The 25,206-nt window shown below is 48.8% G+C and overlaps 2 protein-coding genes across 2 annotated transcripts; both read right to left on the bottom strand.

Moving 5' to 3' along the window:
* Window positions 1–2: 2 nt before the first annotated feature.
* slc22a2 (solute carrier family 22 member 2) lies at window positions 3–3,359 on the bottom strand. The gene is made up of 11 exons (XM_088362346.1): window positions 2,697–3,359; window positions 2,098–2,201; window positions 1,863–2,017; window positions 1,616–1,784; window positions 1,436–1,550; window positions 1,260–1,363; window positions 966–1,180; window positions 799–901; window positions 621–733; window positions 437–536; window positions 3–275 (listed from the first exon to the last, which is right to left on the bottom strand). The coding sequence occupies exons 1-11, from the start codon at window positions 3,093–3,095 to the stop codon at window positions 179–181; spliced, it is 1,674 nt and encodes a 557-aa protein (XP_088218472.1). The 5' UTR covers window positions 3,096–3,359; the 3' UTR covers window positions 3–178.
* A 56-nt stretch (window positions 3,360–3,415) lies between these two features.
* Window positions 3,416–24,916, bottom strand: igf2r (insulin-like growth factor 2 receptor). Its single transcript, XM_088362344.1, has 51 exons — window positions 24,646–24,916; window positions 23,893–24,032; window positions 23,198–23,316; window positions 22,485–22,583; window positions 22,270–22,405; window positions 21,943–22,054; window positions 21,746–21,854; window positions 21,513–21,672; window positions 21,242–21,434; window positions 21,057–21,160; window positions 20,817–20,981; window positions 20,597–20,743; window positions 20,362–20,514; window positions 20,140–20,277; window positions 19,916–20,066; window positions 19,642–19,810; window positions 19,449–19,564; window positions 14,623–14,782; window positions 14,362–14,538; window positions 14,175–14,270; window positions 13,993–14,094; window positions 13,690–13,852; window positions 13,443–13,619; window positions 13,229–13,375; window positions 12,967–13,145; window positions 12,796–12,883; window positions 12,479–12,688; window positions 12,268–12,398; window positions 12,046–12,149; window positions 11,815–11,948; window positions 11,527–11,723; window positions 11,303–11,429; window positions 11,042–11,173; window positions 10,812–10,971; window positions 10,625–10,733; window positions 10,427–10,508; window positions 10,211–10,344; window positions 9,997–10,143; window positions 9,749–9,907; window positions 9,444–9,651; window positions 9,222–9,374; window positions 8,840–9,074; window positions 8,631–8,767; window positions 8,430–8,547; window positions 8,006–8,152; window positions 7,746–7,930; window positions 7,171–7,357; window positions 6,941–7,090; window positions 6,715–6,784; window positions 5,187–5,465; window positions 3,416–4,804 (listed from the first exon to the last, which is right to left on the bottom strand). The coding sequence occupies exons 1-51, from the start codon at window positions 24,804–24,806 to the stop codon at window positions 4,646–4,648; spliced, it is 7,515 nt and encodes a 2,504-aa protein (XP_088218470.1). The 5' UTR covers window positions 24,807–24,916; the 3' UTR covers window positions 3,416–4,645.
* Window positions 24,917–25,206: the final 290 nt, after the last annotated feature.

Genomic DNA, 25,206 nt, shown 5'->3' with positions numbered 1-25,206 from the left:
AGTTGTCTTTCTGATTTATTGCATGAAGCGGCTGTGGTCAAGCTAACTAAGAGGACCCTCATGATCGCAAACATTCACTTGTTTAGATACCACACACAGTATGCAGCAAGAGTTTTGTGATCAAAAATGAACAAAAGTAGTTTGGAGTATAAATAAATAAGGGAATCGGAAAAAGATTTCAGACACTTGCGGGTTCTTGGTTGGTGGAAATGTTGCTGTTGGTGTTGTGGAGTAGCTTGCTGGACAACTGCTGCTCCGCCGCTTTGTACTTCATCCTAAAAAGAGCAAATGACACATCAAGTTCACGACACAGTTCGCATGAGCAAGCTAGCATGAACTAGAAGTTTTGCCTGGGAACAAGTAACTTTAGTCAGTTAATTGAACTAGGAATTTCAGCCAGCAAACTTTAGCCAGAAACTCCAGTCCTGCGACTCACTTTTCTGGGTGTTCGACATCGTCAATGGTGTCGGGCAGCGGGACCCCGCGGGTTTCCGGAAGCATCAAGACCAAACCGCCAGCCAGGAAAGCTAAGAAGCCTAAAATAAACATTCTGAAGGTTAGCCACTCCAACGAGCTACGACTACCCAGCTCAAATCATCGTGATAGCGTGGTGAGCCAACCAAAGATGATGAGTGGCAGCTCCAGCCAGATGACGGCCAGCCGGTAGAGCAAGAACGGGGCCACGATCCCACCCACGTCGCACAGCGTGGAACACACAGACACACCCAGATTCCTGAAGTCAGGGGATGCCGTTAGGACCTATTCAGACTTGACCTGGCGACAAGAGAGTTTATTTACCTGACAAAAGTCGGGTAGAGTTCCGTGTTGACAAAAACGACCATCTCGAACGTCATGGTGATGCCCAGTCGGCCCACGCACGTGACCGCCGTCTTCAACCAACCTGCCGGCACGGAATCAAGCGTTAAGCCAACCTCCCTGGTGTAACGGAAGATGGCGTTACTCACCGTCCTGAAGGAAGACGGCGATGAAGCAGGCGGCTCCAGCCACAGCGTTGGCGGCGGCGAAGGGGAGGCGGCGGCCCACACGCTCGATAGTGAAGAGGATGAGGAAGGCAGCAGGGAATTCCATCAGGGCGGAGATCAGGAAGCTGATGTAGACGTTTCCTCCCATGATGCCCAGACGCATGATCAGACCCTGGTAGACCACAGCACTGGTGAACCTGCGACAACATAACACAAAATTTGATGTGGGAGCCTTTTGTGAAATCCAAATGTATCTTAATCCTGGTAGGAACTGACCAGTTGTAGCTGAGAATGAAGGTGTGCTTCCTCATGTTGGGCGTTCGGACCAGGTCCATCAGGGAGGCGGTGGACGACGTGGCGGCGTTGTCGTCGGCCAGCGTCTACGGCGCCGACAAAGCAGAAGGAGATCAAAGCTGGTTTTGGACTTCGGGAGGAGGTCACTGAAGGCAGACCTCAATGTTTTTGCTCAGTGTCCTTTTGTTCTCCTTGGCCATTGCCTCAGTGACTGTCACGGCTTGGGAGTTCTTGTTTTGTGATAGAAGCCATCTTGGAGACTCCGGGATGAACCTGACAGTACACACAATGATCTGCGTTAAGATCCTACCTTCTGAGTAACATTTTTTGCACCTTACCAGTAGTAGAAGATGTAGAGGAAGTAAGGAATGGTGATGACGACCTGCAGCCAGCGCCAGTCGGAGATGTAGTAGGCCAGTAGGGGGAGCACCACCAGGCCCACACTGAAGAACATCTGGTACAAAATGCCCACTGTGCGCCGCGACTCCACGCCCACAATCTCTGTGACTGATAGGAAATAGCGCTGGATTGCGATCCTATCGATATTGACGTGCCAAACTATACATACGATCTTGGTCTACCCACTCAGCACGTAACCTGCCATCCATCCACCCTTCACGCCAAACCCAAAGAGCATCCTGAAGATCAGCATGGACACGTAGTTGGGCGCCAAGGCCACCAGAATGCCCGCCATGCCGTTAAACACGTTGGAAATCACAAAGCTCAATTTCCTACCGAACCTGCGAGGAGAAAATAAGCAATGGTGAGTCACCGGGAAGCCAAGCAGGTGGGCAGGGGTTAACATCAGACGCTGGCTCACCTGTCGGCCAGGTAACCGATGGCGATGCTTCCCAGCAAGAAGCCGATGTTGAGCATGGCCTGGAACATGTCCATCAGCCAGGCGTCGGAACACACCAGGTCAAACTGCAGACAGATATTTTTTTTCAGAATGTCAATGAGTAAAGTACCGTATTGGGCCGAATATAAGAGTGTTTTTTGCATTGAAATAAGACTGGAAAAAAATAAAAATAGCGGTAGCACGAAGAAGAAAAACAAAAAATAGCGGTAAGAAAGAAAAGTGAAGTAAATAAGAGAAAACAGAAAATGGAAAAGCCAGATGCCATTCAGTTACCAATGTGATTGCACTTTCGTATTTAAATGTTCAGATATTAAGATGTGATAGTTTTTGCATGATTTGAATGAGGGGAAAATAACGTGCTTTTTCGCTCAAATATATTGTTATAATCATTTGTTTCAGATGTACAGTAATTATTTTCTGTATAACAATTAAATTTGGTGTTCAAAAAGTATTTTTTCAAACTTGAGTTTTTAAAAAGATGGGGGTCATCTTATATAATCAGGGTCGACTTATATTCGGGCCAACACGGTATTTGCATTTTTCCTCCAGAGCGGGTCTACCTCGGTGACGAAGGACCGCCTCCCCTCGTAGTCGTATTCCCACCCGCTGGAGCAGAGCTTGGTGGGCATCCCACTCAGGTCAACTTGGGTGGTCTCGCAGGTGAGCGTGGCGTTCCAGTCCACATCGTACTGCTCACAGCTGCTGTACTGCGGCTCGCCCGACGCGTTGACTAGAGGCGCCGTCATTCGCCGACCCTCAGCCGGGCTGCGGCCGCACGACTGCCTCCACTGCTCCACTGCACCGTCCCGGCACCAGTGGTTGGGTGTGAAACCCTGGAAGACGATGCCCACGTAGACGCCAGCCCAAGGAACGGACACTAGACAAAGCAGGGCGAAGATGCGCTTCTGGCAGCGGCCAAACTTGCCGACTTCCTCCAAGATGTCGTCGAATGAAGTCATTGTGGCGCAAAGTGACGAGCGGTCCGGTCCGCTGGGTTTTTAAGTGGACAGGTCTGAGCAAAGTTCAGCCGGCTGAGCGGCGAAGCGTTAAAGCATGTTTACAGACACACGCTTTGGGGTGTCACATGAGGTCAATAGTTTATGTTACTTATGTACACAGATACCGGTTGGGAAAAAGATGGCCATTTATATGAGGTGAGGCGTTTAGTAATTTTGTAATTTCTTTTGTCAAATGAGACATGATCACCTGTTTTTTTTTTCCTGGAATAAAAGGGTCTTTAGAGTTTAGTAGAGTTCACTAAAACAAATGTACTAAAACATCATTCTACAGGTATTTATTCAAATAAAGAGACATGAGTACATGGAGGTTCTTTTAAAGAGCAAAAAACAAGCACAAAGGTAAGACAACAAAAGCAGGATGACAATGATAATCGCACCTCATTTCTTGTGCTTTTCTCCAGTGCAAGATTTTTTGCCCTCTTTTGAAAATCGCAGAAAAAGTAGCGCACGTGCAAATCCGGGGGGGGGGCTTTACCAGTACCAAACATTTACGTACCGAGCCAAACTTCCTCACAGCTTTGACGATAATGCAGAATTGTTACAGCCTGAATAAATACTGCTTGACAAAAGGGCTGTTTATGTATTTTCAAGGGACAGGTTTATTTTTCCTGCAGCAATTTTCAGAAAAGGCCGTCTGAAAGCGGCTTTCATCTTAACAATGGATGATTCAAGTCAACCCTCAAAAATTTGATTATTATGCTGGCAGTTTCAATATGTGGCAAATACATATTTGAATTGCCTACCAAACGACGACTTGGCTAGGCAATAAACAAAACAAAACCAAGCAACGAGAACAGGCATTGAAATATGGCTTGGACGAGACATTACACTCACATGGCCACTTTCAAAACTTTCGTTTACAGAATCACACTTAAATAATGATAAAATCTCAAACAAACAAAGGAACCTCTCCGTAGAGTATGAAAATGTGAGGACAATCAGTGAAAATGTGAGAAAATTCATCTTTAAAAAAAAAAAAAAAAAAAAAAAAAAGGCCTTACGCTCTCTTTTCAGGGGGCTGTTTACCGTGAGTGCAAACAATGCAACACCCGAGCATTTCTATTCCCTTTAAAACCGCACGAGAACTGACCTTCACCGCCTATGTCCACTCGGCCAGAGTTCGTTCCTCGTTTCGATGGCTGGCCGATCGATTAGCTTAGCTGCTTTTGCAGCCACGTGGACCTTCGTCTTAAACAATCTGCAAAGAAACACTCGCTTTAAGATAAAGTGCTACAGAAATGGCACGGCGACAATCACAAAGAACATTTTGGACAAAACGTGGCACCCGGTGACACGAGGGACCAACTCGCCTTGATTGCTTCCAGAGCAACGGTGAGAAACACTTTAAATAAAGGAGCGATCAATAAATAACAAAATGGCGGCAAAGGGGGCTGGAGGAAGTGTCAGTAATGCTGAGATGCGTAGCTATGGCGACATTCACTGAGAGAGAGCTTGAGTGAGAGAGAGAGCGAGCAGTTCCGGAGGGCGAGTTACACCCGCAGGAGGTCCTCATCGCTGTCGTCATCCTCCCGCTTGGCTTTCGGTGCCGCGTTGTGATTGCGGCGGCCGACCGCTGAGCGAGCCTTGTCGCTCTTCCGCTTTCGCTCGGGCTCGTCCAGGAGGCCCACCAGGTCCTCGTCACTCTCCTCCTGATCCAGTGCCGCAAAAAACAAGAACAATCGCGTGAGGGTTTATCTTGACAAAAGTGCAAGCAAAGGTGAGGAAGTCCTGCTTTGTTTTTTTCTACAAGCGAAGGCAAGACGTGTTGCCTCATCTGTTTGCTTGCTCTCTGGCCGACGTGCATATGAAAGGAGTCGAGATATGTTGCCGTCTTGCCAAAGTGAGAGCCAAGGCATGTTGACATCCCGATAAAGAGCAAACGAAGGCGAGGTGTCTTGGTTTTGTAAAAAAAAAAAATGCGAGCATCAGCAAGAAATGTTGCTAGCATGCCTCTTGCCAAAGCACAAGGAAAGATTTTTTTTTATTGTGCAAGGTTTGAGTGAAGGCAAGATGTTATGTGATGCCGCTCACCTGCAGGAAGACACTGCGATGGGCGGACGACGACTTGACCACCCGCACTCCAGGGACACTAAGGACCTCGTCTTCGCTGTCGTCCTCCTGCTCATCCAACGAGAAGGAGCGCAAGCCGTCCGTGTTGACTGGCTTGGTCTTGATGTGCCCGTTGCTGTGGTTACCGCGACCCAGCTGCGAGGAGGAGAACGACGAAGACAAGGATGTCGTGGTGGGAGTCTCCAGTTCCTCCATCAGCCACTCCATCTCGTCTTCGCCCGCATCTTCATCCATGTTCACCTGAAAAGCCATGCAGGCAATAAGATGGATGAACAAGTCAACCAAAATAAAAAAATAATAAGTCACAATATGTTGGAATCTTTTTTTTCTTGTTTTCCAAAAACATTACCGTATTTGCCGGTGTACAGGTCGACTCGGTGTATAAGTCGACCTCCTAAAATTTGACAGAAATTTACGATTTTATGATATATCCTTTGTATAAGTCGAGCTCAATTGTTGCATTATATTAAACTTCAAAATTCAATATGCGAAATTTATTGACGAAATGTGTTCAAATTCCGGGAGGCCGTGCGCATGCGGCTGTTTATAAGCACCGCGGAGGAGATCGCGGCCGGCGAGCTCGCGCACGCCGCCCGGCACCAACGGGAGGCCGGAAATAGCTCCAAGCCGAGCGGATCGGCACTTTATAAGCACCGCGGAGGAGATCGCGGCGCCTCATTGGACTTCCAGCGGCCGGCGAGCTCGCGCACCCGCCCGGCACATCCGGGAGGCCGTGCGCACGAGCCAAGTGGCCGAAAATAGCCCCCGCCGAGCGGATCGGCTGTTTATAAGCACCGCGGAGGTGCTCGCGGCGCCTCATTCGACTTCCAGCGGCCGGCGAGCTCGCGCACCCGCCCGGCACATCCGGGAGGCCGTGCGCACGAGCCAAGTGGCCGAAAATAGCCCCCGCCGAGCGGATCGGCTGTTTATAAGCACCGCGGAGGTGCTCGCGGCGCCTCATTCGACTTCCAGCGGCCGGCGAGCTCGCGCACCCGCCCGGCACATCCGGGAGGCCGTGCGCACGAGCCAAGTGGCCGAAAATAGCCCCCGCCGAGCGGATCGGCTGTTTATAAGCACCGCGGAGGTGCTCGCGGCGCCTCATTCGACTTCCAGCGGCCGGCGAGCTCGCGCACCCTCCCGGCATGTCCGGGAGGCCGTGCGCACGAGCCAAGTGGCCGAAAATAGCCCCCGCCGAGCGGATCGGCTGTTTATAAGCACCGCGGAGGTGGCCGCGGCGCCTCATTCGACTTCCAGCGGGCCGCGCACTCGCGCACGCCGCCCGGTTCAAATTTTCTAAGTGCAACGCACAATGAGATGCATGAGAAACGGCCTTGGTTACCATCACATTTGAAGCGATGAATACGAAGTTAAATTTTATGACTCGGTGTATAAGTCGAGGTCGATTTTTTTCGGTCGGTTTTGGATCGAAAAAGGTCGACCAATACACCGGCAAATACGGTAATTAACAATCAAAACAAACAACAATGACCTTTGAATATTTATAGGAGACTTGGTTGCCTCTCCTGCAGCATCCAGCTACCTTCTGAATGACCATGTCTCTGCAAGTCGACAAAAGAAAAAAATAAATTAAAAGGGACATTAGCAAAACGTTTTGACCAATTGAGAGACCACAATTCAGCTAATTTACATAACAACCACACCACACTAAATTCAGATGATAATGACTTCACAGACAAGAAAGTTTGTCTTCGTACCTTCTCTCTCGCTTACGCAGCAACAGTGCAAGTAGACAAACGCTCAAGCCCGCCATCAGGAGGCTCAGCAGAACAGCCGCCACCTGACTCCGCTTGGAAAGAGCCGGAAGGGCGTCGCTGTCATCGTCTTGCGTCCGCGTGTCCACAGTCCTGCAGAACACATTGACAAACGTCATGGGTGGTCTAAAACGCAAGTTCAATTCAAATACCAAATTTGATTTTACACTCACGTGAGACCACACACGGCGTCCGTGTGCCACACAAACATGTACTGGCACTCGTCCGTCTCCAGCATGAATTTGGGGATGCCCACGCCGGCCGTCGGGTTGCACTGGAACATGATGGTGGACGACGCCTTTTTGGTTCTTTCCCGCCCGCACGCCGACTCCGAGGTCACCGTTACATCCAGGTTGCCACCTGTAGGGTGAATCAAGTTTAACACTCTTCAGACCTCTGAATGGTCAATGAAAGTATTGCCCCTCACATTCAAGGATAATTTTGGCTTTTTGAATATAAGCGCATGTTGTATCAGTGGGTTCCTTCAGTATCCTCACAAATTACATCATAAAAGTCAATAATTCCCTGCGCCAGACTCTGTTTCAGGCCTTATGACGAAGTTGATGCATGAAAGGTTGATTTATTAACCTTCAACGAGCCAAACTGTTAAATGTCTAAATATTCAACGCAGCAGTGTATAGCAGATGTGGCCCAACCTTTTGTGCTCAAGGGGCCATACTTGACTTTTAAAACAAACAATGCCACAAAAAAATACATTCAATCAATTTTGAGTGAACATGTCAAATACCTTTGATACAATATTTGGCCGTGCTGGAGGAGCCAATCCGCCGCCAGTAGGGTTCGTTGAGTTTGACCTGGCAGATGTTGGCACCCACGCACGTTGGCAGGGAACTGTTGGTGAGCCCGGACAACTGGATGTGGTAAATGTAGTGGTCCCCGTTATCCCGGATGTCTCCGGAGGCTTGATGGGGACTGAAGACACACAAACACATGTCTAAGAGTGAGTGACATGCAGGGTAAAAGAAGGAGCAACTTTAATTTCGCTACCTGAAGTAAAGCGCTCCAAGACTGAGGCGGGTGCCCGTGTTTGGGTTCTGAATGGTGCCATTGACCATCTCCACCTCATGTTGCTTGACGGCACACGCCAAGCGGGTCTCCCAGCCAATCACAAAGAGGCAGGACGTCTTGTCGATGCTGAGAGATTTCACACAAACTATTGTAAGTTTTGATAGAAACTGCACCCAAAAATATAGCTACGTTTTGGATAATTTGGTGGAATTAAAAAATACTTTTTAGATGAGTTATACTATTGACTTTTATAATGGCGTCTTAAGAAGCTAAAGTTTAACCTGAATGACGAACACTCTTCTGTTATTAACTGGCTGCTCAACTGGAAAAGTAAATGAATGCCACTGTCCCAAGTCACAGTGCCTTTATGGTCATTTTGTCTCGCGTCAAGCTGCGTTCATACTTGATGATGGTCGGGTGACCGACAGTGCTGCCGCAGCTCAGCCGGATCTCCGTCTTTGCCGCCACGCCGTTACCGCAGGAAGAATCACTGGCCGAATAGTTGACGGAAATCTTGCCACCTATGGGAGGGGAAAGAGATGACTGCTTTTCTCCACGCCTAACTAAGAAAATGCGCAAATTCTAATCAGCCGTAATTTCTCACCCTTGTAGCTCATTTTCTGAGTGTAGACGCGACCCAGCGTCTGCGTGCTGCCGTCCGTCGAGTGCCGGCACACAGTGGCGTCCTCGTTACAACCCGGAGGTCCTTTATGAATCCCCTGACACAGGTTGAATAAATATCTGCAGATATGAAAATGGGGAACGTCACATGCGCATCAATGAGAAAACATTTCATTCGCAATTTTGACTCACGTGTCGCCGTTGTGGTTGAACTTCCAGGGCTTGGTGAGGGAAGAGAGGGCTCGCAGATCAAAAGTTTTATGCTGACTGACCAGCTTGCACTCCATCTTCCGTGAGGCGCACACGGCACTCGTTGGCCACTGGAAGGTAGCCGAGCATCCCGCCGTTTCCGACAGCAGTTGCGGGGAGCCGTGGCCCGCGGACGGGTCGCAAGTAAACAGGATGGACGACTGGCGCTTGGCAGACGCTAATAAAAAAAAAAAAAGAATAATTAAAGCGCTAAAATAATTAAAGCTGTTTTCCTGGATTCTTACACTCGAGATGACAAAAAATCTTGTTTGTGACAGACATGGGTACCCGATTCCAGGATGCTGAGAGAAATTTGCTGCCTCACCTGGTTCGCAGAAGCCCCAGTTTTTGTCCTTGTCATAATCAGCGGTCGTGGCGCACCACTTCCTGCCATCGGTCCTGCCATCTGTGGTGCATCCTGTATACGAGCGCTTCATGAACGTGAAGGGGAACACGCAGGCCTCGCCTTCATGCGTTCCTACAACACACATCATTTGCATGTAGGCGTTTGTTATGATCAGATAAAGATGTGAGGGTAAGGGCTTACTGGGCGGGCATGGATCCCCGCCACCATACTGCATGAGCACAGCCTGCTCCTCGTGTTTGAAATCCATGGTCATGGCCTTGTTGATGCCGAATGACGCCGCCGATTTGCTTGGGCCCGAAACCCGGCAAACGGTAGCGCCCTTGCAAGCAGGCTCGGCCACCGAGCTGCACACGTTGATAAGGTAATTGTCAGAGGAGCCAAGCGGGACCTATCGCACAAACGAAGACATTTCACGTATTAGGAAGATGTTTTAAATTCTGCACAAAAAAAAAAAATACACGGTGCCTAAGCATCTTCTAATTCACCAGCACTTGTCCTGTCAACGTCGACAAGTCAAAGGTGTACTGCAGCTGAGTGTCGATCAGTTTGCATCCGCTGGTGTGGGTGGCGTCCGAACACACGACAGGGGTTGCCCACTCAAAAACGTACACGCAGCCCTGCAGCCTCAGCATGCGCGGGGAACCCTGAAGAGACGTAGACCAGTTTATTTTTCAAAGTAGGACAAAAGTTTGGAGGAAAAAAAAATAGCAAATGAAGTAAATGGCGGACTGACCAAGTCTACGCCTCTCTGGCAGGTGAAGATGATGGTGGAGGTGTAGTTTTGCGCCACATCTGACGCACACTGGGTGGAGCTGGAGTAAGTGATGGAAACGTCGCCCATGGCGCTTAACTGAGGCCCGTTTGTCGTGCGCCCAATGTCCTTGCATAGAGGCAAAGGGAAATAAATGTCAACCTCTGGATTTGGACATTAACTTCTTGTAACTCACAATTGGAGGTCCATTGTCTGGGTCCATGCAGACTGAGGCGCCAGGTGGGCAAGTGACCCTGGGGATGGGGTTCAGAGGTTGACAAACGTTGATGTAAAAGTCCGGAGAGTCATCGCTTTCGTCCACCGCGTCATCTGAACACCACAAAGAAAAAAGGGACATCAATGTGGATGAAGTGATGCTGTTTGATAAAGTCATGTCCGCGCGCAAGCCAACCTGTGGCGGTGTAGTATCCGGTGAAGTGAATCAGAGGAGTCAGATCAATCGTGGTGGAGCCGTTCTGGACGGAACATGTGACCTGGAAGAAAGACAAAGACACTTGTTTTGGCTGTCATCTTATCTGGGGACTATAAACTATAAATTCCACAAATTGTTCAACTTAACTATCTACCGTACACACACTAACATACTCACAGGCTGCTCGCACACCAGGTGAGTATGGAAGGCAAACAAGTGCGTGCATGTCTCTGCACTGGAGTCAATGAGGACGGGTTCCGAAAGGGTTGAGATCATACTGGCCGGTCTATGAAACGCACAAGATAACTTTAATGTTGGCGCTCCAGCTCCGATCAGATGGCATTGAAGGGGCCGGACACCATACCGGCAGATAAAGTGGATGATGGTGCTGTGCTTGAGGGCGGGGTCGGCGGCGCATGGACTTCCTCCCTGGTACATCAGCTCCACCACACGATCCTTGTACGAGAGCTTCCCGCTGGTCTGGCCGCCGCTCAGCCCAGTGTTGACGTCTTTAATGCACACCGCTGGGACAACGCAACACTTGAATGCAACCTCCCCAGGACAGAATTTTAAGTCAAGAAATTCGTGACATACCGGTTCCTGGGCTACAGCCGGCGTTGGTCATGTCTGCGCAGATGTTGACACGGAACATCCTGCTGGGCAAGTTGTGGTCGTACACTGTGTAACCACCGTCCCGTCTGAGGCTGTTCAGGTCGAACAAATGACCTGCAGGAGGGAAAGGTTGAATAAAAAATAAATAAATCAATCAATATCGGGGGTGGGTCAAATTAAGTATTTTTTACAATGCATGGCAACACGTGGGTGTACTGTAAAAATAAATTAAAAATATTAGACCTGTAGCTGGGTTGGCGACTCTGCAGCCGTCATGCTGGCTGCTGTTTAGTGGGCACGCAGCAGCCGTGAACCACATGAAAGTGTACAAACAGTCCTCGATGGCGGAAATGAGGTTTGGACGAGAGTCCTGAGAGGGGACAAAAATGTTTAAAAACTGTGCGACGTGGGTTAAAAAAAATAAATAAATAAATAAATAAAAGATGACCGTGACATCGGTAACTTACGACTTGGTCTTTATCACACTTGAAGCGTATGATGGTGGTCCTGTTGCGGACACTGTCGGGACAGGCCTGGCCGCCACTGTACTGCAACTTCAGCACGTTGGTATCCCACGTGAGGCCGCTCGTCACTTGACCCAAACTCACGTATTCCTCACCGGCCTTCATGCAGGCTGCACTGCCGGAGGGACACTTCCAAGAACCTGCCGGAAAACCATAAGAGCGTCTTTTAATTTAAAAGTTGGGAAATACTGTGATAGACAAGCAGGACGCCATTGCTGTCAACAGACGCACCTCCCTGTGGCACCAGCGACCTGCAGATGTTGATGTAAAATCGCTTGCTGGTGTCGTCCGTCGAAGCCGCCGCCTCCCAGTTTTGAGCCTCCATGGCCAGAGGTGAGAGGTCATATGAGTGGCCCGCACCATCACTAGTCACAAGAACAGCAAATGTAATTACCCAATGCATAAAATTCACTCTCACTTTGGGGATACTCTCAGATGAGTCACAACACACAACATGCTTACTGGTATGAGCAGCCGGTTGTTTTAACAGGAAGGCATGCCAGTGACGTGCGCCAATTGAACAAATAGGTGCACTCAGGAGTCTCCTTGATGAATTCTGGCACACCCTTGTGGGACAAGAGAGAAGTGCAGTCAACAACTTGGGAGATTTTTGCCCTCTGTCAAGGTTAGTTCATAAAATGTAAAAAGTGCATAGAAAAGTGGCAATCTAAGTGTTAAGCTTACAGGGTGCATGTCGGGGTGGCAGGAGAAGTAGATCTCTGTGGATCGCTGGTAGATTTTGTGACACGTCTCTCCGCTGGTGTAGTTCAAGATCAGCTGATCCCCCACGAAGCTCAGAAGCTGGTTCGCCATTCCTGTAATGCACACAAGCACATACCAACAAAGAATCCAAGGCAGAGCACAAACTGGGGATGTTTTTTTTGCAGTTTACCACCTGCTATCCTGTGTTTGTTTCCGTCCACCTGGCACGAGGAGACGGCGTCGCTGCCTGTTTCTTTATTGGTGCAGACGCCCCTCTGCAGCCCGCCGCATACGGACAAGTGGTAGATGTACTTGTCACTCCTCACCGGGTAATCTTTGCCTTTCAGGGATCTCAGGTCGAACTCGAATCCGCTTCTCGGGTCGCTGACGCGGCACTCGTTACCTGAGGGGACCGGCGGGCAAACAGCCATGTAAAACCACTTCTAGCAGTCAGGTGCATCCCTCAGTGTGGCTAGCAGTCAGGTGCATCCCTCAGTGTGGCGACTCTACCTTGGGACTTCCTGATGGGACAAGCTTCGGATGTACGCCAGATGAAGACGTATTCGCAACCGTCCTGCCGGTCAAACATGGGGGAGCCCTGGAAATACAAACACACATACACTGAGCATCTCTCATCCAGCCGCAGAGCCCTGCCAAGTAAGAATGTTACAGATTACTCACAGGGCTGTCGTCACAGAGTAAGATGATGCGTGTGGAGTAGCGAGACGTGGCGCCGCACAGGTCCCCGTTGTGGTACAAGATGCTGATGGAGCCGTCATCCGCCACTTGCGGGCTAGCCTGGACCAGACCCAGGCTGTAACCGGCTCCATCAATGACGGCGCAAGCACCCAACGGACCCACTGGAGGGGGACATAGAGAAATGCATCTAACGCCGTACAAGTACTGATGGGGCTGAATTAAGTGAGAGGCATGGCTCACTGACCACGACAGTCATTCAGAGAGGGGAGAGGTCTGCAGACATTGATGTAAAAGCTGCGTGACTTCACCGCGTCGGTGTCTATAGCAACCCAGGGACTGTCCTCTCCGCCTCGAACCAGATGACTCAGGTCGTACTCGTTACCACGGGAATCTGTAACCCACAAAAACGCGCGTTACACCTAAGGAGGCGGCCGAATCTTGCAACGTCCTGCCAATACCAATGACGCGACAGTCCATCGGCGCCGGGATGCAGGCCAGCGCGGTGGAAAACTCAAAGAGGACGTCGTGAACCACGTGGCTGGGCAGGGTGTTCAAGTCCTCGCGGAGCAGCTTCAATGAACCAGGGTGCGCGTTTGGATCACACACAAAGTTAATGGTGAAGGTGTCCCGCGTTGCTGGAAAGAAAACAGAGTTTCAAACCAAAAACAGGTTCAAGAAAAGGAGGGGTCAGTTCATTCTCCAAACCTGTAGAATCGTCACGGGGTCCCTTGTATGTCAGTTTGAGGAGGCCATCGGTGGAGTACTGCAGGGTTTTCTCCACCCCCACCGGGCTGATGGGATGCCCATCTTCCAGCTCACAGCCCGCCATTCCCGCGCCGCACTGTGCCAGGTCTGAGCAGATGTTCACCTGCGAGGCAAGACAAACCAGATGTTGACCTTCTCATGGTGAGAATGGATTGAATTATTTTACACACAAAGCTTAGTCTGCTTATTTTGTGCTCTGAATGCAATCTTAATCCTTGCTGCTGATCCCAACATCCATCTTACTAAGAAGTCTTTTCCATTGGCGTTGGTCTTGTATCCAGTCTTGGAAGCGAGCGGCTGCAGATTGAACTCCAAGCCGGTGTCGGGATCTATCACGGCACAGCTCTGAGATGGAAGCACATTTGGAGCACAGATGAAGCTGAGCGATTTACGCATTCAAATAAAACCTCGATAAAATGACTTACGTTGTTCTTGGTCGTGGTGATGGCACATGCTGCCCTGGTCTCCCAGATGAAGTTGGCAGTGCAGTTCTGGTACATGAGGAATCGCGGACCCATTGACTGTGTGAAGATGAAGGCCAACAGCAATGATAAGAAAGTGACGTGGAGAAGGTTGAGCTAGGCCTCGCCCACCCAAAGTGTTTCCACCGACCAGCATTCCCCTGGTGCACACCAGGTGGATTCGGGTGGTGTACGTCAGTTTCAAGCCGTCTGACTCGCAGGGGTCGCCGTCCGTGAAATCCAGCAGCAGCCGGTCGCGGCTTTCGATGACGGGGCCGCGCTTGGAGATGCCCATGTTACTCACGGACACCACTTCTTGTGGGAAGCCCTGAATGATGGGTGGGAGGGATAAGACACAATTGCCTTTTTTGATACGTAGCTTATGCAAAAAGTGGTAGCGAGAATTACGAACCTGCGTGGTTGTGTACTTCATCTGGCAGACAGACGCGTGGCGGCCGCAGCCCATGACGGCGTTGATGGGCCGACAGATGTTGATGTAGTACTTGCGCAGGTTGCCGGTGTCGGACAGGTCCATGGCCTGCCAGTTGCTGCCGGATGTGGGGTAAGACAAGCTGCAGACAGGACGAAGATGTCGGACTAGGACAGTGCTTCTCAAATAGTGGGGCGCGCGGTGCGATACCAAGGGGGGGGGAACACCAGGGAACATGCTTTTCTTTTGGCTGTACTAGATTAAAGGGTAATTAGACATCCACTGCAGTAGGTGGGGGTGGCGAGTGTGCGCAAGGAGTAGACGCTCTACAGTGTAGAGCACACGGAACATACGCACACACAGCACAGAGCAGGCGATAAAAAGTGCACCATGGAAAAATATTGAACAGGGTTGAAAAGAACGGCGGAGAGAGACGGAGATAAGAGAATTGAGAGTCACACGAAAGCTAAGACAAGGAAATATGACAAAGAGTACGTAGCGCTCGGCTTCAGTGCGACTACGATGGGAGACGAGGAAAGACCGGTGTGTTTACTGTGCCTTACAATGTTGGGAGCGGACACTATGAAGCCAAATAAATTAAGGCGACACTTATAAAGTCATTGCACCCCAATCACGCTGATAAGACGCTTGAGGGTTTTCAGCGAAAACGAGCTGAATATTGCCGACAATCATCCCACTTTGTGAATGCTACTTCAGTCAATCAGCAAGCACTGTAAGCATATACAGGACTCTCTCAGAAAATTAGAATATTGTGATAAAGTTCTTTATTTTCTGTAATGCACTTAAAAAACCAAAAATGTCATACATTCTGGATTCATTACAAATCAACTGAAATATTGCAAGCCTTTTATTATTTTAATCTTGCTGATTATGGCATACAGCTTAAGAAAACTCAAATATCCTATCTCAAAATATTAGAATATCTTGAAAAAGTATACTAATAGGGTATTCAACTAATCACTTGAATCGTTTAATTAACTTGAAACACCTGCAAGGGTTTCCTGAGCCTTGAAAAACACGCAGCTTGGTTCAGTAAACTAAATCAAAATATGGGGAAGACTGCTGATCTGACTGCTGTCCAGAGGACCATCATTGACACCCTCCATCAGGAGGGTAAGACACAAAAAGAAATTTCTCAAAGAGCAAGCTGTTCACGGAGTGCAGTTTCAAAGCACATCCACATAAAGTCTGTTGGAAGGTGGATATGTGGCAGGAAACGCTGCACAACCAAGAGAGATGACTGCAGCCTTTAATAGCATTGTGAAGAAGAGTCGCTTCCAGAATTTGGGGGAGCTTCAAAGACAGTGGGCTAAAGCTGGAGTCCAGGTATCAAAAGCCACTGTTCAGACGTGTCCGGGAAATGGGCTACAATAGCCTTATTCCCATGGTCAAGCCACTTCTCAACTCAAGACAACGGACGAAGCGTCTGACTTGGGCTATGGAAAAGAAACACTGGACAGTTCCAGAGTGGTCCAAAGTCCTCTTTTCAGACAAAAGCAAGTTTTGAACGTATTTCATTTGGAAGTCAAGTCGCCAGAGTCTGGAGAAAGGCTGGAGAGGAGCAAAATCCAAGTTGCTTGAAATCCAGTGTGAAGTTCCCACAGTCAGCGATGGTTTGGGGAGCCATGTCAGCTGCTGGTGTTGGTCCACTGTGTTTCATCAAGTCCAGAGTAAATGCAGATTTTAGAGCACTACATTTCATTTTCCAGCATGATCTGGCACCTGCCCACAGTGCCAAAACCACCAGTAAAGGGCGTACTGACCATGGCATTACTGTCCTCGATTGGCCTGCCAATTCCCCTGACCTGAACCCCATAGAGAATTTGTGGGGTATTGTGAAGAAGAAGCTGAAAGACACCAGACCCAACAATGCAAATGAGCTAAAGGCCGCTATTGAAGCATCCTGGGCATCCACATCACCTCAGCAATGCCACAGGCTGATTGCCTCCATACCACGCCGCATTGGTTGCAGTAATTCATGCAAAAGGATTCCCAACCAAGTACTGAGTGCATTAATGGACATTTTCAAATGTTTGATTTTGTTTTGCTGTTATAAATCTTTTTTTCACTTGGTCTGAGGAAATATTCTAATATTTTGAGATAGGATATTTGAGTTTTCTTAAACTGTATGTCATATTCAGCAATATTAAAATAATAAAAGGCTTGCAATATTTCAATTGATTTGTAATGAATCCAGAATGTATGACATTTTTGTTTTTTTTAATTGCATTACAGAAAATAAAGAACTTTATCACAATCTTCTAATTTTCTGAGACAGTCCTGTAAAGAAAGCAGCGTACCAAATTGCTCAGTGCAAGAAAAAAAAACACCATTGCAGAAGAGCTGATACTACCTGTAGCCGTGGATATGGTCTCCGTCATGCTGTCTCATTTTGAGCACAAATTGTTTTATTCATTTTTGTTTTGTAGGTCAAAATGTTTGACACGCCTCTACAACATTGCTTGGACATCGGGGACAGTGCCTCTGGATTGGCAGACTGGGGTGGTGGTTCCCCTCTTTAAGAAGGGGGACCGGAGGGTGTGTTCCAATTACAGGGGAATCACACTCCTCAGCCTCCCCAGTAAGGTCTATTCAGGGGTGCTGGAGAAGAGGGTCCGTCGGGAGGTCGAACCTCGGATTCAGGAGGAGCAGTGTGGCTTTCGTCCTGGCCGTGGAACAGTGGACCAGCTCTACACCCTCGGCAGGATCCTCGAGGGTGCATGGGAGTTCGCCCAACCAGTCCACATGTGTTTTGTGGACTTGGAGAAGGCGTTCGACCGTGTCCCTCGGGAGGTTCTGTGGAGGGTGCTTCGGGAGTACGGGGTGCCGAGCCAACTGATAAGGGCGTTTCGGTCCCTGCATCACCGATGCCAGAGTCTGGTCCGCATTTTCGGCAGTAAGTTGGATTCGTTCCCAGTGAGGGTTGGACTCCGCCAAGGCTGCCCTTGGTCACCGATTCTGTTCATACTTTTTATGGACAGAATTTCTAGGCGCAGCCGAGGCGTTGAGGGGGTCCGGTTTGGGGACCTCAGCATCGCGTCTCTGCTTTTTGCAGATGACGTGGTGCTGTTGGCTTCTTCAGGCCGTGATCTCCAGCTCTCGCTGGAACGTTTCGCAGCCGAGTGTGAAGCGGTCGGGATGAGGGTCAGCACCTCCAAATCCGAGTCCATGGTTCTCGATCGGAAAAGGGTGGAATGCCCTCTCCGGATCGGGGATGAGATCCTGCCCCAAGTGGAGGAGTTCAAGTATCTTGGAGTCTTGTTCACGAGTGAGGGGAGGATGGAGCGCGAGATCGACAGGCGGATCGGTGCAGCGTCGGCAGTAATGCGGACCCTGTACCGGTCCGTTGTGGTGAAGAGAGAGCTGAGCCAAAAGGCAAAGCTCTCAATTTACCGGTCGATTTACGCTCCTACCCTCACCGAAAGAACGAGATCCCGGATACAAGCGGCCGAAATGAGTTTTCTCCGCAGCATGTCCGGGCTCTCCCTTAGAGATAGGGTAAGAAGCTCGGTCATCTGGGAGAGACTCGGAGTAGAGTCGCTACTCCTCCACGTTGAGAGGAGCCAGATGAGGTGGCTCGGGCATCTTATCAGGATGCCTCCTGGACGCCTCCCTGGGGAGGTGTTACGGGCATGTCCCACCGGTAGGGGACCCCGGGGACGACCCAGGACGCGCTGGAGAGACTATGTCTCTCAGTTGGCCTGGGAACGCCTTGGGATCCCCCGGGATGAGCTGGATGAAGTGGCTGGGGAGAGGGAAGTCTGGGAGACCCTCCTAAAGCTGCTGCCCCCGCGACCCGACCCCGGAGAGGCGGAAGAAGATGGATGGATGGATGGATGGAAAATGTTTTATATATTGTGCTCCTGAGTTAATGTTGCGGATTACTTTGAATTGAATATTATTTATTGCTGATATTTAATTTAATATTATGTATGTTTATTATTATTTTATTGTATTTTGTCCAGCATAAAATGGCAGTTGGTCAAGAATGTTTATAGTTTAAATAATTATAATTTATTTTTAATTTCAGGCAAAGTGATGCACGTGCCAGGGACGCTACCAGGCTGAACAAGCTGGTGAAGAAGGCCAGATCTGTGGTGGGGACCGCGTTGGACAGCCTGGAGGTGGTGGTTGAACAGAGGATGAGGAAAAAACTGGCGGCCATGTTGGCCAATCCCTGCCATCCACTGCACATCGAGCTGACAGGGATGAGGAGCAAATTAAGCGACAGATTTATCCTCCCCCGTCAGAGCACAGAGAGATTTGGACAGTCGTTTATTCCAGCTGCACTCCGACTCTACAACCAGGCCCGCAGACATGGAGAGACCTGGCGCAAGAGACTTGGGACGTTTTATCTGCACATGATGCACTTTAGGAAACTACCAGCTTGCAGTGCATATTTATTGGACCAGCAATGTGTTTGTATTTATTGCATTGTGAACTCTTTTTCTGTTTGTCTTCCTCTTTTTAAACGTCATGAGCTGTTTTGACAACAGATTTTCCCCAGAGGGAACAATAAAGGTTTCAATCAATCAATCAATCAATCAATTTAATCTGTTCTGTTACAGACTAAAAAACAATGTTATTAATAGTTATTCTTTATTGTAAGTTGATCTTTCTTTTTTATTTATATTTTGTTTTCTTTAATGTTAATAACATGGGGGGGGGCACGAAATGTTTTCTTCTCCCTAGGGGTGGCATCACAGAGAACTATTGAGAAGCACTGGACTAGGGTATGCATCAACGCCATACAGTGAGCAAAATAAAATATTTACTGAGTGTCCTACCTGGACAGGTCATACTGGTCCAAAGTTTTGGGGTCAGTCACCAGACACTCGTGAGGTCTTTCGGGACACGCGTACGATGTGTACCAGTGAAAGTTATACGTGTACTTGTCTTCCACCTGTGCCCAGTGAAGAGCATTAGAGGAGCTAAAAGTCAAAACATTTGTACAGAACCAAAAAGCACCAGGAGGTCCACCTGGAATTCTGGTTTTCCGGCACCGGCTTCAGGGTCACATAGAAAGGAGATGAGAGTTGATCGGAGCGTGTGTTGCTGGTTGTTATACTGCGAGCCGTTACTGTAGGACAACTGGATCAGGCCGTCGTAGTAGGACAGCCGCGAGTTGGCCTGGCCCAGACTCCAACTACTACAATGACAGGAAAAAAAACATCCATAGTCACATAGAGAGCCGAGGAAAACGAAAACATAACTTGATCATTTGTAAATGTTGACAAACAGTGGTTTGCTGTACCTTTTTTCTACCTGGCACGCGCCGGCCTTTTCGGGACAGGTGGCGACTGTGACCGGGCCGCACACGTTGATGTAGTAGTCGTAGTTGTCGTTGGTCAAGTTGTAATAGCCGCCATTAGCCTTGGTGAGCGGCGACAAGTCGAAGGAGAAGCCTGGGGAGTAGAACCGCTCGCTTACGTTCCTCAGACCAAAACAGAGTTCTTGACGGTATCGCAAGCGACATACCGGCCTGCAGGTCCTCCACCTTGCAGTTGTCCCCTTGGGTCTTGGAGAGGACGCACGCGGCCGCAGTGTACCACTCCAGCTCGTACATGCAGCGATCTGATGAGACGCTGCGGAGGACGGGCGCGGTCTCCAGATCTCCTGCGAGGGATCCAAAACTTGCTAACAATAATTCCGACACCATTTTGCTTTACAGATTAGATTAAAATTGCATAAAATGATCACCTGGTTTGCACTTGAGCGTCAGGATGGTTTGAATCCTCGTGGTTTTGCTGCAAAAGTCTCCATCGGTGTACACCAGTCGGATGTCGTTTCCCTTCTCAGTCTTGCGGGGGGGCGAGAGGAAGCTTCCCAGGCTGATCAAATTCTGCTCTTTGTCTGAAACGCAAAGTCGCAACCTTAAAATGAATGCCACTGGACATGTGGCAATTCAAAGTGACCTCGCCTTATCTCTTCTTACCCTCTGCACAAATGGCGGCACTCTCCGGGCAGCCGGTAGCTCCTCCCGCCTGGACCACTTTGTGGCAAACGTTGAGGTAGAAGCGCTTTAAGTCTGACTCGGAGGATTCTGGATCCACCACCTCCCAGTTCCCGTTCGACTCTGACCCTGAAACAAAAGTTAAATAGACACTGATATGTTCTACAAGGGGGGGAACATGAATTGGATCTTCCACACTCACCAGGCAAGCGAGTGAGGGGCGAAAGATCATAATGCTTGCTGCCATCATCAACCCGACACAGAAGATCCTCTTTCTCCTTGACGCAGGCGTACGCGGTCTGCCAGTTGAAGTAGTACGTGCAGTCTGTCTCTCCGACAAACACTGGGGTCCCCACACCACCATTGGCTAAGCAAAAAAGAGCAAACACTAAATCAGACTTGGCCACCTTGCTGCGGCTGACGTCGGGCTGACGCCTCTTACTTGCGTTCTTGTTGCACTCAAAGTTGATGATGGTCATCCTCTGGAAGCCGGTGGAGCACTTGGCACCGTCAGGGTAGATAAGTGTCAGATCGCCATCTGAGTAACTGAAAGATGTGGCAGGCATATTCATTAATTTAAATTTTTCTTTAACAGATTGCAATTTCTGCGCTAATGAAAGAAATTACCGCAGTGTCTGGTTCTGGTATCTGCCGGCCACTTTTTTGCCATCGCCTGTCTTCTTCACTTGGCAGGAGGAAACATATTCCCCCAGGCTGCTGCATTCGTCCGATGGCACTTTCCCGCACACGTTCAGGTAATAAATATAGCTTTCAGTCCCATCGCTGTTTGAGGAATGGGCATAGTAGGGATGGTCCGCAGCTAGACGCAAACACGGGTTAAGTCTTCTTTGCAGGGCATTTAATCGATATGATTAATTATTTTGAGTAGCTAACTTACAGGTCAAGGTGAGCGGGGTCAAGTCGACCGAGATGTCATGCTGCTGGCTGCTGAGTTTGCACGTGTCACTTTCCAAATAATCCCTGTGGCAGGCGTACTCGGTCTCCCATTCCACCTCGTAGCGGCAGTTGGCCTCCGCTGTCATTTTAGGGGTGCTGCCCTGTGAGCAGAAGGGCATTCGGAACCAGAGTCATTCGCAGCTCACGCCCAATGGGAACACAAGTGTGACCTACCGAACGTCGGCTTGATGGACAGATGAAGGTGATGGTTACGGCGGGAGAGTGTCCGTTACAGAAGACCGGAGGAGTCGTGGTAGCACTCAGGTTGTACTGCAGGCTCAGTCTTAAGAGTGTTGGAGATTTTTTTTTTTTCAGTAGTTTTTTTTTGCTTTAAATAAGATTTTGCAATCTCACGTGGACCTCGAGGCTACCTGTCGTTTGAGAGGAGCTCTAAGGGCTTGGCGGGGGAGCCCATGTTGTAGGCCACGTTCTTGGTAACCAGGCAGGCGGCAGAACCTTCCGGACAATGTGTTTCTCCGCCACCTGACAAAGCGAAGGAACATGTCACTTCAGATGAGAGAACCTCAAGGTAGATACAGTTGTGTTCGGAATAACAGCAGTGCAATGTATGCTTTTGAGACCTAAACCAATAAATAGAGATGAAGTCGGTGGACAAAGATGTGACCCAGTTACCAGAAAGTTGTTCGCACTGCTTTAGTTCTGAACGAAACTCTATTCCAACATTGCGGGCTACTAACTGAGGCTGCGGCAGATGTTGACGTAGAAGTCGACGCTGTCGTCGCCGTCGTCGACCAGGTAGCCGCCGCCGCTCACTTTGATGAGCGGGTTGAGGTCGTGCTTCTTGCTGTCGGAGTCGAAGGCAAAGCACGGCACCTGCGCACTCGTGCACATTTCGGTTACCGACAACATTTGATCATTTATAGATCTTTTGGTTCATCAAAAGTGTTTGCACCTCTTTGTGTGGTTTGAATTTGTCGCTGCTGCAGGCCACGTAGGTCCTCCACTCAAAGTAATGCATACACTGAGAAATGGCCACAAATTCCGGAGTACCCTGTGGGCCACAACAATTAACACAAGTGCAAATTGGCTAATATGCAAACATGTGGTGACTGACCAAAAATGAACCCAGCCTAATGTAAAACCTATTATTAAAAAAAAAAAAAAAAAAAAAAAAAAAAATCACATTTTTCTCAGCAGTACAAGACTTTCTTTCTATATTTTTCCTTCCTAGTCAGCTGCTTCTTGTTAGTGTTTTTAATCGCATTTGTCAGTCTTATGCTGTTGCAAAGCACCGTGACAGACCATCTACTTCTGCAAGCGTGACAAGAGAGGGTGACGTAGGTTTGTTTGGCAGGAGGTGACAGGAAGTGAGGGACTCCGTTGAGCCGCAGACTCTCACAAAAGCGAGCGTCAAAAGTGTGGTTGCCGCTGTTGCAATTGTTGACTCTCATTGCAGCCAGGCTTCAGAACAATTTAAGCCAGATGTAGCCTCTCTGTAAACGTTATATTATAATATTCGTTTTGTGTCAAGACGTTGGAGTGTCAGTGGGAATGTTTGTCTATTTGAAAGGTCATTAAAATTGGAGATCCTGTGGGCACCGCCACTACGCAGCTCCTGTCTGAGCATATCGAATTCTGTGTCAGCCGATGCTTGTCTGAGCTCACCATGGTTTTGCCACACTGGAAGCCGATGGTGGTTTGGATGAAGTTGTCATTTCCTGCACATTTAACCTTACTGTTGTAATCAAGGATGGTTCCGGACAGATTCCGCAGGGTCAGCTCACCTGCACGACGAGGGAAAAAAAAGATGCGTGTGATTCTGCGTGGGTCTAGAAAAACACTGCATGCTTTGAAAAATAAATATTCACCCCAGCTGAGCCTCTGCCCTTTGAGAAAATCATTTGTCACAGTTGCAATGTTTGACGTCGATATAAATAAACAGCAGTGGGAAAGGTTCTGCTACGGTAACACCACCACTCACTTGTGACTTGGCAGCTACCGAAAGAAAGCCGATCCTCAGTGACAACTTCGTCTTCATTTATGTTACACTGAAATTATTAATGAACTATTTCAAGGCATCGGGACGATTGAAATGTCAACAAATTAAACTTCACTGTTAGATAGACGTATATTCCCTTCAAGAGCAAGATAACTGTGCTTGCTTTTGGCTGACACGGCCACACAGGTTATTCTTTAACGTTGGTTATTGTTGCTCAACTAAAATAGCTGTAAAACATCTTGTAACCGGTCATGGCGGTCATGGAACAGCTTGCATAAAGCAATCAACACAGTAACTTTGTTCAATGAGGCAGACTTAGGAGAAACACACAGGACGGGACAGAAGTACACAAGTCACTCACCGACAGATTGGTAAATATCGCTGGTCAGGTCGCGGGCGCAGACAGCGGTGCCATCACCACAGGGGGTGGACGGGGATGAGTCGCACAGCTTGAGCGTGTAGCTTATTTTGTTGTCCAGGTCAATCGCCTCCCATTTGTAGCTATGAGACAAAGGCAGAAAAATCGGACCTCAGTACCAGCCCTTTCACCCAACAGGCCTACAGTTAGGGGTGGGGTGATGTGTTTGTCCCTTTGTAATGTCAACATATATTTGTGACTGTTATCTAGCCACAGTTATTGGCAGACAGTCATGGAATTAAGACGTGTTCCTTCCTTCTGCCACATATCAATCTTGAGAGTCAATGCTTTTCTATTTATCATAGCATGCCACAGAGATTTGTGGAACGTTAATTAAATTGGGGGAAGTAGAATGCAATTATATACTTGTCTCCAAAGTTAAACGTCATCAAAAAGTCTTCGTTTAACGATACGACGGAACGTTAGTTTGCTGCCGTGTCAATATTTGCTCACTTTGCAACACGTTGGCAGCTACTCGATGCTAGTGGGAGGAGAAATTGTACAGTACAGTGCATGTTGTTGACCGGTTAGCTGCTAGCACGCTCTTTTAGCTAACCCACAACCATCGAGCGCGATCACGTGAGCCAACTGACACGCTGGTGTGTGTGATTAGGCGATTTCAAATTGATTTTATTTTTCACGGGCTAAAATGAAAGCCTCCGTTGTGTTGTTTGTTTGGTCTCGAGGTGTGTTTACCTGCAGAGGTCCTGGTACCAAAGGCTTGCCTCCTTCTCCTTCCCATCCGCCGCGGCAGTCGTCGTCGCTCCGGAGAAGACCAGGAAACATCCCACACTCGCCACCAAGCAAAGCAAGCCCCCGTGGGGTAGGCGACGCCGGGCGTGGTTCGGTAAAAACATGCTCGAGCGGTGGGTGGGTGTTCAGCAGGACGACATGATAAGCGCGTCTGGAAAAGAATCGCTAGGTAGGAAGTGACTGCGCCACATGATTCAACGTCACATGACTGTCATGTTGCTCAGCCGTGCGGCCTTCGCGGAACGTGGGACATTCAGGAACGCGCATGACAACTTTGGAAAGTTAACGCCTCTGCGTTAGGAAAGAATTCATTTCCTTATGTCTCCTGTTCTACGAAATAAACAAAGTAACCCGACGTTACTTGAAGAAACTGTAATAAAAATAAAAAATAAATCGTGACACCGCTTGATACCAAAAAAATATGCATCGTCACAAAAATACACACGCACTCTCTACTCATGCCTACGCTAACCTTTGAAAATATAAAAATGATTGCCTCACTAT

The sequence above is a fragment of the Syngnathus floridae genome, chromosome 19 (genome assembly GCF_059516105.1).
Source record: "Syngnathus floridae isolate MCC-2025c chromosome 19, RoL_Sflo_1.0, whole genome shotgun sequence".
In the NCBI taxonomy this organism is placed as follows: domain Eukaryota; kingdom Metazoa; phylum Chordata; class Actinopteri; order Syngnathiformes; family Syngnathidae; genus Syngnathus; species Syngnathus floridae.
The sequence above is the reverse complement of the archived record's forward strand: the minus strand, read 5'-3'. Positions and strand labels throughout refer to the sequence as shown.